The 14,099-nt window shown below is 41.0% G+C and overlaps 1 protein-coding gene across 1 annotated transcript; it reads left to right on the top strand.

The window, feature by feature from the left end:
- The first annotated feature begins 4,154 nt into the window (after nt 1-4,154).
- Nucleotides 4,155-13,577, top strand: HSP90B1 (heat shock protein 90 beta family member 1). Its single transcript, XM_057420553.1, has 18 exons — nt 4,155-4,281; nt 4,803-4,902; nt 5,548-5,689; nt 5,766-5,882; nt 6,272-6,603; nt 7,380-7,491; nt 8,175-8,291; nt 8,887-9,003; nt 9,678-9,815; nt 9,902-9,979; nt 10,070-10,135; nt 10,390-10,659; nt 10,892-11,137; nt 11,410-11,546; nt 11,952-12,030; nt 12,130-12,285; nt 12,819-12,917; nt 13,311-13,577. The coding sequence occupies exons 1-18, from the start codon at nt 4,233-4,235 to the stop codon at nt 13,338-13,340; spliced, it is 2,385 nt and encodes a 794-aa protein (XP_057276536.1). The 5' UTR covers nt 4,155-4,232; the 3' UTR covers nt 13,341-13,577.
- Nucleotides 13,578-14,099: the final 522 nt, after the last annotated feature.

Genomic DNA, 14,099 nt, shown 5'->3' with positions numbered 1-14,099 from the left:
CTCAGCTCACTATTAATCTACTGGCTTAACTGGCTCTAGTCTGTGGGAGTGCCAGTGTTGTTTCATGTGCTTTGCAGGTTTTTATTCCCTATTGTTTCTCAGGAAATTATAAGTAAAATAGGTAGAGTGAGAGCACTGATATTACTGTAACAACTAAAAAGCAACATTCCAATTGAGTGTCATTGTTAAGAGTAATGTGTGCGTATGTAAGTAAGTTCTGCTAGCTGCAGAATGCTCATGAGAGGCTATCATGCTCAGAGGTTACCAAAGGATGGTGGGTGGGTGTGTATTTAGAAACATGTTTATGAATGACACCTAATACCATGTTATTTTACAGACACTGTATTGTGTTTGTTACACTTGCACCAAAGCACCTTGCTTCTGCCTAAAGGATTCAGAGGTGAATTCCCGCTACCATAACCTCCAGATAGCAACAGGATAAACTTGTCTGTTGCTCCAATCTTGGATACAAAAAAAAAAACAATGAAATAAGCAATCCATCTCAGCAGGAAGTACCTGTTTCTGTGCACGTGGATATTTTCATAGTCCCTCTTATCTTGTAGTCAGTCCTGTTGGACCTCATAAACTCTTTCCTTCTGCTCCACATCTGTCATATCTATTGCCTGTTTTAGTTGAGGTGAAAGAGTCCAGGACAGATTCAGAGGAGAGGGAGCTGGAAAGCAGGCTCATGTCTAACCAGATCCAGGACTCCTACACCCCACTGTAGCCCATCAAACAGCTCTTTAGACAGCAGCTCACCACCACTGTCCATTGCCAGAGTTCAAGTAAGATGTTGTTTCTCTCAAAACTGTTCCTGTTGCAAATGGCACTCAAATTACAGAATGCAGAGAAGTAAGCCTTCATATTTCCAATGCATTATTATGTAAGAAAGATGGTACTCATTCAGACTGCATTAATTATTCTCAAAATCTCTTACACTTCTTTATCAAAAACAGCATGACAGCAACTGGCTATTTAGCAGTGACACAAATTACAGCATTTTTGTTATCCCTGAACAAAAATGGAACTTGCATTAGTTACAAATTTCAACTATGTCTTACAAGAGGCAATAGTCTGACAATGCAAACTCATTGTCTAGTTTTATGGCTTCCTTACATTGCACCTATGCACAGTGTCTTTACCTTATATAATGGACACCCCAGGGTGAGCCCACCACCATCAAACCAGGATATCACCTTCTGCTAGCCATAAACTGCTCTTTACCATGCTCTAGTATGGTGCATCCTGGATCTGATATAAGCTGATTTAACTACAGAGCATTTTGCTGGGCTAGAGAGTTAAATCAGCTCTGGAAATCATCTGTCGTATGCCAAAGCTAGTACAGTGACTGTCTCTCTATTACAGATGGAGCCTAGTCAGATTAGGGGGCTAATTTAGCTGGTTAAGTCAAATACCCCCAGTCAGGTCATACAAATTCCTCTCAGTTTATCTCTATAGCTATTTCTGGCAAAGTATTGCTTCTTGCTAGTTACAGCTTACAGCTGGAATCATGTGGCACGCTTCAGTGGGCTGACTTCCCCACAAGACACATGGATGAGCTGATAAGATTGCATTCAGATGAATGGAGAGGGGCCTGCTTTACTGTTTGCATGGCAGAAGGCGCTACCTGTATCCTGTTTCTCTTATCACCACATGCCCCTGAATTTTCAGCTAAGAGAGCAAGTACAGCACTTAAATACACTATTTCAACCATTATGCACACAGTCATCAAAGTATATCTCATTGCTTTACAGAACCCTTTAATGTAGTTAAGTCGCTGAAGAATGATTAGCTCCTAAGAGTTACACTTTTCCTTTGGTATTAAATCTTGAGAGGTGATACTCAGATTTCTTTTGAATGGCAGTAGTAATCAATGCAACTAAGGTCTTAAAAACTCCCTTTTTTAAGCAGAACTTAAGCTGAAATTAATATTTTTCCGGTGGAAATTCTACTCAGATTTGCTTAAAACATCAACAACAGTATTTAACAGTATGTTTATAGTTTTAAAGTATTTTGAGAAGCTTAATGTTCAAAGAAGACATTTTCTTCAATTGCTAACCTCCTTGTAAAGAGATTAAACTTTCTTTGTGAGAGTGTAAGTACTCAGCTGCTTCATTCTTGCCTATCACTTTTGTCCAGGGTAACCCAACTGGGCTTTCATGAAAGCAAACAGTGTAATTACATAAAGCAAGCAACGCCACTAACCACATTACACTTCTTACCAGTCTGACCACTAAATTCAAAGCACAAACACAGTTTTATCAAGTTCTGTATCTCCTTCAAAAGCAACATTCTACTTTGTATAACCATTAAGAGTAAAGTAACCAATAAAATTTGGATTCCACCAAACTTAATCTAAAATCTCTGTTGGTTTAGCATAGTCAATACTAGAATTGGTTTGCATTCCTACTACTCCAGAACTATGATTCAACAAGATTGTCACAAAGAATTACATTTTCCCACTGCCAGCAAAATGACTGCTGAACCAGAACTGCCATAAAAACCTATAAAAGCAACAATTCTACAAGAGATAAATTTACTCTGAATCCCTGTGTCTCTCAAATGCCTATTCATAGTCATAGAGCAACATATCACCCTGGGAATCATGTAGGATAGACGTAATTAAGAAATCAAATCCTGAAACCACTTGTAGGTGAGTTTTAGAAAAAGGCAAGCTTTCTCTGCTTAGAATAATGAAAATAACTGAATTGTATTTTCAATTAAGGCTACTCTTCAGGAAATAATTCTGAGTTCACAGAGGTGTCTGCAAAAACCTGACAGATGGGTTTTTTACTTACAACCCTGACCTTTCATACGTATCTTTCACAGTCATTCTCACATACATTTTGAGAGAGTAACTTTCCTTCTTATTTCTCTGAGAATTTGTGATCAGTGAAGCAGCAGCTTCTGAAGAACAGCTATTGAAACTGCAAAGCATGCAGAAAAGCTTCAGGATTAAATAGGTCACAATCAAATCTTGGCCTTATCTTCTGGTTTTGGCTGAGATAGAGTTAATTTTCTTTGCAGTAGCTGGTATGTGCTATGGTTTGGATTTGTGCTGGAAACAGTTTTGGTAACACAAGGATGTTTCAGTCACCATTGAGCAATGCTTACACAGATCAAGGCCCTTTCTGCTCCTCACATCCCCCTACCAGTGAGCAGGCTGGGGGTGAACAAGAAGTTGGGAGGAGACAGAACTGTGACCCCAGCTGACCGTATGACATTGTGCTCAGTATATAAAGCTGGGGGAAGAAGAAGGAAGTGGGCTGATGGTTGAAGTTATGGTGTTTATCTTCCCAAGTAATGATTACACAGGATGTAGCCCTGCTTTCCTGGGGATAGCTGAACACCTGCCTGCCCACAGGGAGTGGTGAATGAATTCCTTGTTTTGCTTGTGTGAAAAGTAGGTATCTAGGTAAAACTTTTGCTTTACCTGTTAAACTGTCTTTAGCCTAGCACACAGGTTCGCTCACTTCTACTCTCCAGTTCCTTCCTCCATTCTGCTGGGGGAGGGAACAAGGTGAAGTTAAGGGCTGCTAATGGATAAACAATGGCCCCAAAGGTAGGCTGAGGAGTGCTAATAAACTCACTGGAGGATGATCTCCCAGATGAGCACTGGAAAACAGGAAAACACAAAAGACCTGCTGAGCACCCAGCTTGTCTTCTCCTTCATCGATACCGACACCTCCCCAGACGAGGCCGCGGGGAGGCTGGTCTGAAGCCAGTCAGTCTCCCTCACGGTCGTGTGAGGCACCAGAGACAACAGAAGGGAGCGGACAGCCAAAGCCGGGGAGATAAGGACAACGAACCGCGCGGAGAGCGAGGTCCCTGTTAACGGCGCCCGAACCCACACCCCTCAAGCCGCGCAGCAGGGGGCGCCATGGAGAAAGCCGGTGCGGACTACAACTCCCGGCATGCAAGGCGGCGCACCCGTGCTTGCCGTAGGGCCGGTAGGACGGATCCCCTCCGCCGGGGCTGACGGCAGGGGCCAGTCGGCGCCGCACCTTCTCTGCCGGCAGGCAAGCCTGGCGCTACTCCGCAGCTCTGTATATGTTTGCGCCTCTCATAACATTTTGCTCTTCTTTAGTGCCCTGGTGGTTTGGCGGGGACCGCCATAACATACCGCGGCCGCTCCAGCAGGCTCAGCGGCGGCAGCCGGTTGGCGGCAGGGCAGGAGCGCGCGGTAGGGGCGCTGGGGGTCGTTTTCGTGTGCGACCGCAGCCCACGTCGCTATGAAGCCGCTGTGGGGACTCGTTCTGGCGTGGACGCTGCTCCTGGCCGGTGAGTGCCCGCGGACTTCTAGAAGCTTCTGGCGAGTGGTGGCTGGGGGCGGGGAGAGGCTGGGGGTCGGCCAGTAGTTCCCCCCACACCTCTCCACGCACTCCCCCACCCTTTCCCTAGGGTAAGGGAGATGGGGCCCACGAGAAGCGCGGTGGGGCCCTTGGTGTCTGAGGGGCGGGGGCTCCCCTCTTTGCCGTCTCCGCCGCTCTCCCCGAGAGCGGCGCTCAGTCTCCTGCTATGCTCTCCCCAGGCTGCTGCCAGCACCTCTTTTCGCTGACTGGGGTGGCAGGGAGAGGGGGCCGGCCTCTGTAATGCTGCTCATGCGCGGCCACGGGTGGGAAGTGGGGGGAAGGGTTTGTCTTCTTACACCGTTGGGCTGTCTCCGGTTGGACTGAACTTTTTTCAGGGAGTAGAATAAAAGGGGCAGGACTGAGGCGAAAACTATGGGGATGATAAGTGGAGAAGTTCAGTAGTGTGTAGTGGCGATCAGGTTCTTAAGGTTGCATTCCATGTTTTCCCAGTATCGGTTAGAGCTGAAGAAGTGGATGTAGAGGGGACCGTGGAAGATGACTTGGGTAAAAGCAGAGAAGGGTCCCGAACAGATGATGAAGTTGTTCAGAGGTTAGTACCTGGGGTTCTGGGTAAGTTACTTCTGAGACGCTAAGACTTTCATTGCTTTTCAAGGGTCAATTCGAGCATCAGTAATGCCTAAAGCCTCAGAAATGAGAGGAGAAGGGAGAAATGCCATGCAAAAGAGAGACCTAGTCACTTAAATGACTGAATCCTTCTAAATAGAAGTGAGTCTGAGAACTTCAGATTCAGAAATAGTCAAGTTGGTTTTGACTATCAGTAGCTAACATAAACCACAATATATTCATAGGGATTTTCTCCTGCATATGGTAAATAGTCATTTCAGTGCCTGCTGATGAAATAGTTATATGCTCATGAGCCACCTCATCTCCTGTGAGATCCACATGCTGAGGATTACAGTGGTTTTAACATACCTGTGTTTCTTCCTGAATTTCTTTTTTAGGGAAAACAGAGTCTTTCTTGGAAGCATGGATTTTCACTTAAGTTTTAAATTAAGGTGGTGCAGTTGAGGATAGCTATTCCTGCACCTATTTGATAGTGTTACTTTTGGGCTATGGCAGTGATCAAGCGTGTTAGTATTGTTGTAATTACACTATTATTGCTGTTGCTGGATGATAAAATTAGCGACACTCTTTATAGGCAAGACTACTTGACAGGTTTTCCTTGTCCTAACAGAGAGGAAGAAGCTATCCAACTAGATGGCCTAAATGCATCCCAGATCAAAGAAATCCGAGAAAAATCTGAGAAGTTTGCATTTCAAGCAGAAGTCAACAGAATGATGAAACTTATTATCAATTCTTTGTATAAAAATAAAGAGGTTAGTGCCTTTGAATAGAACATGCTAGAAATCTTTGTGTGTGTTCTAGAAATCTGAGCGCTGATTTCTGTTTCAGATTTTCCTCAGGGAACTTATTTCAAATGCTTCGGATGCTTTAGATAAGATACGGTTAATATCCTTAACTGATGAAAATGCTCTGGCTGGTAATGAGGAACTTACTGTCAAAATCAAGGTAAGAAGCATTAGGAACAATCCTCTCTTACAGAGGAGCAGTGGGAGGAATGTAAAAAGATAGTAGATCATAAAATGCAAATTTCTGGCTTAATACTGATGCAAATAGAAACTAGGACCACATCAGGACCTTCGCAATTGACTTTGTCAAGTACTGTTATTTACTGGTGAAAATACATTTCTGTTTCTATGAGGAGTAACTGAGGTATTGAAATACTGCAAAGTAGATTTACTTCACTCCTGTAGTTACTGCATATTTGGTTTTATTGTAGCCAGGCATGAAAGTGAATAGCTGCTATTCTGCTTAATACTTTTTCTGTGGCACCTTATTAGGTATTAAAATTCAAAATGAAGTTAATACTGCATCTTTTTTACTTATTTTTTTTCCAGTGTGACAAAGAGAAGAACATGCTTCATGTTACAGATACGGGTATTGGCATGACAAAAGAGGAGTTGGTTAAAAACCTGGGTACCATTGCAAAGTCTGGTACAAGTGAATTCTTAAACAAGATGAATGAAATGCAGGATGATAGCCAGTCAACATCTGAGTTAATCGGCCAGTTTGGTGTTGGCTTTTACTCTGCTTTCTTAGTAGCAGACAGAGTTATTGTCACATCAAAACACAACAATGATACTCAACATATTTGGGAATCTGATTCAAATGAATTCTCTGTGATTGATGACCCAAGAGGAAACACTTTAGGACGTGGCACAACCATAACGTAAGTAGTAAAATACTTTGGAGTTAAAAGAAAAGTGTTGGTGTGTTTTGCTTATTGGAATATGTGGATTATTTTAGAATTGTGACTCTAATACATTGTTTGCTTCTTCTAATACAGCTTTTTTCAGTGTAATAGAACATCCAAAATATAGTTCATATTCCATTAGATAAACCAGGAGAACCATGAGCATCTTGACAACTGTCAGCAAGTAATTCCAGACAGTTCAGCTGCCTGCATACTCTTTTGGTTCCTCTCACCATTGTGACCCTTTGAAACCTATATAAGGCTGTAGAGCTTCCTCTGGGAAACTGGCTGCTGCTTATATACCAGTGGAACTGACCTGATGCAAATCTTAAACTGGAGATAGTTTGACAGGCCTGTTTTCATGGCTTTCATGAGCAGATTGGTTTATTTAGTCAGCGTTCAGATGACTTCTTCCTGAAGAAGGCACTTAGCATCAAGAAGTTCATCTTGGTGCTCTAGTTCCAAGTAGAGCTAGTAAGAATGCATTAACCTTCTGCTAAGTATCAGTGTTCTGAGGTTTTCATTTAAACTCCTGGTTACTGTCTGTCCCAGTTGTTGAAAACAACCCTTCCTTCTTGGAGCAGTTCAGTAGGGATTCTGGTTTTTAAGAATCACTTTGAGCTTAAGTAATAAAGGCTCACTTCACTAAATTTGAATCTCTGCAGCTGCAAAAGAAGATGCATCTCTTCCTGTAAAATTACTTTAAAATACTTGTCCAGCACTTTAATTGAACCTTTTCTCATTTTCTTTAGCCTTGTTTTGAAGGAGGAAGCATCTGATTATCTTGAGTTGGATACTGTTAAGAATCTAGTAAAGAAATACTCACAGTTCATAAACTTCCCCATATATGTGTGGAGCAGCAAGGTAAGTATATTAAACAGATCACTGTAGAGTATGACCTTTGGTTGTGAAAACTCTGGCCAGATCTTTCAGGAAGGATGAGAGAATGCTATAGAATTTGTTTGGTTTAATTTCCAAAAGGCTTCTGTTCCTGACCCTTTTGGCTAGTGTAACTAGTTAGTTACTTGCTGAAAGTTACTGTATTGCTAAAATTACTAATTTCCAATGAGCTTGCTTTTATTCTGACTCAAAGAACTTTAACAAAGGAAAAAGACTGTATGAATCACTAAAAAAGATCTTTCTTCCACTGGCTTTGGTAGCTGGAAGCTCTGGTAAGCTCTCAAGCAGGGCCATGGTTAGGTGCCCTAAAAGAAGGGCAGCATCTTAACTATAAGGCCTGGTTTTCTGATGTTTTCTCAGTGTAGCACTAAGTTATATCACCAAAGCCTCTGATGAGCATTATGTGTAAAGCTAAATGTAAAGTTATAAAAAACTTGAGTACAGTGACTTCCCAGTGTATTGAAGGAGAGCATGTTTCATGAAAAATACAGCTAAAAACCATAGTTACCTGTAGAGAAACGCTTGCAACAGGCAAACAGCATAAGTTAAACTAGCACTCTGAGAGATTAAGCTGTTTGAGAGGATCCTAGAGCATACCTTGTAGGAAGCCAAGCAGTCCAAGTCCTCACTCTCAGTTGTCTCTTTAGACAGAGACTGTTGAAGAACCCATTGAAGAGGAGGAAGCAAAGGAGAAAGAAGAAACAGATGATGATGAAGCTGCAGTTGAAGAAGAGGAAGAAGAAAAGAAACCAAAGACTAAGAAGGTGAGCATTGTCAGACTTTGTTTTTGCAGCTCATGTCAGGTATCTCAGTAACTTTCACAGGTAGTCTTCCAGATACATTTCAGTAGCATGTGTATGCTTTCAAACAGCAATTCCTGTTTTGAGTGCAGTTAGATACCTTGTCAGTAAAGAACATCATAAGCAAAACAGACTTAGTTGAAATCAGGCAAATGACTGGCACTTGGCAGCGTTATTTGCCTTGTGAGGCAGTGGTCCCTGGTCTAACTATAAATACATGAACAGCAGTGGACTCCAGTAATCTGACACTGTTGACCAATTTAAATTGAGTACACTGTTGGAAAGCTTATTTTGGAATGGCAGTAGAATAGAAATACTGATACTCAGTGAATGTGTTCAGTGTACATAGGACACACTCTAGTGAACATGAGTTTTGTTTTCATGTGTTACACTAATGTGTATATTTGAATGAGAATGTCCACTTATTTTGTAAATTAGAGCATGTATTTTTGACATGCTGTTGTATTACATTGCCTCAGTGACATTGTAGCCTCAGTGGAGTGTCTTTGACTTAACCAGAAGACTGAGTTTTTATGAACTACTGTGTTCACATACCTAGGTTGAAAAGACTGTCTGGGACTGGGAGCTCATGAATGACATAAAACCCATCTGGCAGAGACCGTCTAAAGAAGTTGAAGAAGATGAATACAAAGCTTTTTACAAAACCTTTTCCAAGGTAAGCTCTGAGCCTCAAGATTGTTCCAAAGTGTAAACAAAACTGAAGGCTTACAGGATGAGCTATTTCTGAAGAAGTAACTGCTGTCAGTAGGTAGACTGAATTGTGGAGTGCCTAGGAGGGAACAGCATTTGAGTCAGGAGTTAATATTCTTTCCAGAGACATGGTACTACCCACCCAAGTGTTGAGTGGCTTAGGTTTAAGAAGTAGTATGTTCTAGCTCATATGGAGCTTACCAATCTTTTCAAATGCTGACAGCGAAATTCTTATTCAGTCTGAGAGTGGTAGTGTTTGTGTTGTACATGACAGAAGAAAGAGATACAGCTTTCTAGAAATGATGTGTATGTGTAAATGTGATGTAATGCTGCCTTGGGAGTCTCTTATCTGCTGTGATAATACTGTATTGGTTACTGTGCTGTTGGTGGTTGGCTTGTTAAAACTTAACAAGCTAAGAAAAAAAAAAGGGCAAGAAATAAAAACCTATGTCTTGCGGAAGGTTAGTGCTATGTGAGTAACTCCGCTAATCTGGAACTTCCTGTGTCCATAATAACCATACTATTGCTAGATAGGTTAATTGTGAAATAATTGCACTTATTTGGCAGACTTGTGTTTTTACTGGAAATGTATTAACTCTGATTTTTCCCATATCAACTATAAGAATTCTGTCTTCACAGGAACACGATGACCCAATGGCTTACATCCACTTCACTGCTGAAGGGGAAGTAACTTTCAAATCTATCTTGTTTGTTCCTAATTCTGCTCCACGTGGCCTGTTTGATGAATATGGATCCAAAAAAAGTGATTTCATTAAGGTAGGATAAGCAAGCGTGTGGGTATGTTTTCATGTCTTAAAAACCATGAACCTTTAACCTGGCTGCTGTTTCCTCCTGTAATTCAGCTGTATGTTCGAAGAGTATTCATCACTGATGACTTCCATGACATGATGCCCAAGTATCTTAACTTCGTTAAGGGTGTTGTAAGTATCACGAGTCTTACTTATATTTTATTATTTTTTTCTGTCTTCAGCTACTGTTAGCTATACTTACAAAGCTTTTTCCTCAATTAGGTGGATTCTGATGATCTTCCTTTGAATGTATCTCGTGAAACACTTCAGCAGCATAAATTGTTAAAGGTAAGCTAATTGATCTTGCATTCTTTCATTGTAACATGACAAAGATTTAGAAGAATGATGGCTTGATTGATTTTATGTTATAATGTGTATAAACTAAAGTATAGGAAACCCACAAATTGCTGGTTTCAAACTCTTTGTGTTTGCTTCAAATTGGGGACACCAAGTGTCTTGAATCCATTTGTTGCAGTAGGGTGAATTGAGTGAGGGTTCTTCCAAGTGCTTATTGTTGTAACTTGGTATTGCTGCTTTTTTAGGTGATCAGAAAAAAACTTGTTCGCAAAACTCTTGACATGATAAAGAAAATTGCTGAAGAAAAATACAATGACACATTCTGGAAAGAGTTTGGTACTAATGTAAAGCTTGGAGTTATTGAGGATCACTCCAATCGTACACGACTGGCTAAACTTCTTCGCTTCCAGTCTTCTCATCATGAAAGCAACCTCACAAGCCTTGACCAGTATGTGGAAAGAATGAAAGAGAAGCAAGATAAAATTTACTTCATGGCAGGTGCCAGCAGGAAGGAGGTATGTGAATGTGGAAGAAGGAAAGGAAAAAATAATACAGCTTCTAGCTACAGTAGTACCATGAACATTGTGAACTCTGCATTCTCTGTAAATGCGAACACTCCATGCATGTGTTACTACTGCAGTTCAGTTTTCCTTGTACCAGTTTCTGTCAAATAGCTGTACAGGCATCAGAAGCTGCTGGTACCAGTGCAATTAAACTGGCATCTGATCTATTTTTTTTTTGTCTTAGGCTGAGTCTTCACCATTTGTTGAACGTCTTCTGAAAAAGGGTTATGAAGTGATTTATCTTACTGAACCAGTAGATGAATACTGTATTCAGGCTCTGCCAGAATTTGATGGCAAGAGGTTTCAGAATGTAGCTAAAGAAGGAGTTAAGTTTGAAGAAAGTGAGAAGTCTAAGGAGAGTCGGGAAGCCTTGGAAAAGGAATTTGAACCGCTCTTAAACTGGATGAAGGACAAAGCTCTAAAAGACAAGGTAAAATGTTATGTTGTATGTAATGCTTAGTTGTAAATGCTGCTGTACTTGCTACAACAAGCCTTGCAGATTATTTAAGCGTAGACTTGAGAGTGGCCTTTCTTTTTATGAATAAATACATGTTTGATCGTGTTTATTTCAAGAAAATAAGGATTAGAATGTCATCTTTTGAAATATCAGCATTTTCTGAAGGCTCTGAGTTGCCTCCTTTAGTCCCTGTATAAGCTACTAGTTCTGTGAACTAACATTAAAGCTGGGTTTTTTTCCTACAGATCGAAAAAGCTGTGCTATCTCAACGTTTAACCCAGTCTCCCTGTGCTCTTGTGGCTAGTCAGTATGGATGGTCTGGTAACATGGAAAGAATCATGAAGGCTCAGGCTTACCAAACTGGGAAAGATATATCTACAAAGTAAGCTTTCGGTTACATAGCAGTAGACATGAACTGTAGTTGACCTCCCGTGCTTAGTGTGGGCACAAGCAGCTTCCATCTAGTTTAGATGATCCTTCATATTTTTAAGGTCGCTTACAACAGAGTTGTGGTCTCCCTCATAGTCTTACCTGCATATTTTGAAGCCAAATATGTGAAACTGCCTTGTGAGCAAGACTCATCAGTGGCATTTGCTATATCTGTAACTTTGTGACAAGAGAAGATGAAGTTTCTTAGTAATCGGAATGCTTTTTAGAGTTGAGCTACTATTAAAGTGGAGCAGGGGGAGGAATATGCTTACTGTGGCTGTAATTGGTATTCAGGGGTTTAAAGATGTAGCTGGGTCCTGTACTTGAAAATTTACTAATGTACTTCTGTTCTTTTCAGTTACTATGCTAGCCAAAAGAAGACATTTGAAATTAATCCCAGGCATCCACTGATCAAGGACATGCTGAGGCGAGTCAAGGTAAATAAATAACAGTAGTGGAATATTGACTACTTGGCTGCATACAACCCGGCTAACAGTTCTGCTTTTCTTTTTGTTTTAAATGCTCTTCTGCATTAGGAAAATGAAGACGACAAAACAGTTTCAGATCTTGCAGTGGTATTGTTTGAAACTGCAACTTTGAGATCAGGATATATGTTACCAGACACCAAAGAATATGGAGACAGAATAGAAAGGATGCTTCGTTTAAGTTTAAACATTGACCTGGATGCAAAGGTTAGTTTGTCTTCAGCTTGGGGCTTGATAATTGACTAATTGATAGACTTTCATAAAATGAAATGCATCTGGCTTCCTACACTTAGGAGGGCCACCAGGAGCCTAGTGCAAGTATGTGGGTGGGAAACTAGAGTCTGTACTCAATGCTCCTGTCCTCTTTTCCACCCTTTTCTATTTCTTTGGGATCTGCTTTCTTATGATGCTTCTTGAGTATTGTCCTTAACTAAGTGATTTTTCTATGGGAGTAAATCAGGGGCCAAAGGCATATGTGCCTGTCTCATAATGGATAAATTAGTAAGTGGGTATAAGTAATACAGGTTCTTATAATGCTGTGCAAGAACTTAGGCTGGGTGTCTTGGCAGAAGAGGCATGATTAATGTGTCTATGCTAAAAAGATTCTGCTTTCTCCTTCAAGTAGCTTAGGACAAGTGTTAGGAACTGATAGTGAATACTTCCATAGCCTGTATTTAGCTAGTGAACAACTAGTAAGTGTTCTAAGCAAATAAAGCAAATTGCTTGTGACCTTCCTACAGGTGGAGGAGGAACCTGAAGAGCCTGAAGATGCAGCTGAGGAGACAGAGCAAGATGAAGAGGAGGTTGATGCTGATGCTGAAGACAGTGAAACACAGAAGGTACGGTCTGTAGTTTGACTTCCTACCTATATTTGTGTGGTTTTGTTCGTGGTGCTGCCTGGCAACAAATGGTGCTCATTTTACCTTTCATTACACTAGTCCTTACTGTGAGGTGTTCCAAGCTTTTCTTGGAGGGGGAAAAAAACCTGCAACACAAATGACTAGGTCTGCTGCTAGGTCTACATTTGAGCACACTGAAAAAGCATTTTTCTTTTAATAGCAAAGTCTTAACATGCCATCATTTGAACAGAAGTTTGACTTTAATACCTCAAAAAGTTGTATGAGTGCTTTGCAAAAGCATCAGCAATAGTTAGGTTCAGTTCTTGTGGGACAGCTTTTGTAACCTTTTTCCACCTTCAGAAACGGATTCTTACTCTCTTCTTGTCTTCACAGGAATCCACAGATGTGAAAGATGAACTGTAAGCTCCACTCAACTACTGTCCTGCATTGGGGGGTTAAGAGGGAATGTGAATTAGATTGTTGTGGTTTTTTTCCACTGCAAGATGTTGAGGGATGGTAATGGGGTTTAAGGGTGAAGGAGGATTTTTTTTTTTTAAGTTCACTTTTCTAAAAACATTCCTCATGAATGTAAATTTGTATTATTTAACTGACTTGGTGTAAAATCTTGTCATGTACAAAATAAAATGATCCCAAACACCACTAACTCTAAAATTTATACATAATAAGCTCATCTTGTGCGCTAGCACAAAGAAACAAAGGGATTGCCTTGAGTGTTCAGGTCCTTTGTACAACAGGCAGTTTGCAGTCCTTGTGCCTGTCCACACTGGCACAGCCACACTTAACTGTTGTAGACTGTAACTGTGGTTAGGTTTTGGTTTAACAAACCTGCTGTGCTGTTTAGCCAAAATGTAACTGGTATGTTGAGAGCTGTATTTCAAATTCGTAGCTGAAGTAAGTATTCAAGAAGCTATGTCTACTGCCATTTTAAGGAAGATGAGATAGGGCATTTATAAATGGCATTGGAACTGGTGTCCTGCCAGCTTGCACTGGACTAGGTATGACTTGACTCCACTTACAGAATAGGCAGGGGTATCTTTTACAGCTGTGACAAGGAGAAAAAGAAGACATTTCCTTCCACTACATACATGAACAGCCTGCAGTGGTTTACTGCCTGTGGGCATACACTGTCCTCCATGGTATTTGGTAGCCCTGCCTTTGACT

This window comes from Pezoporus wallicus, unplaced genomic scaffold (genome assembly GCF_028554395.1).
Source record: "Pezoporus wallicus isolate ANWC-B61680 ecotype Strahan unplaced genomic scaffold, APGP_CSIRO_Pwel_v1 contig_2871, whole genome shotgun sequence".
NCBI classification, from domain to species: Eukaryota; Metazoa; Chordata; class Aves; order Psittaciformes; family Psittacidae; genus Pezoporus; species Pezoporus wallicus.
This window is presented reverse-complemented; position numbering and strand designations above follow the sequence as displayed.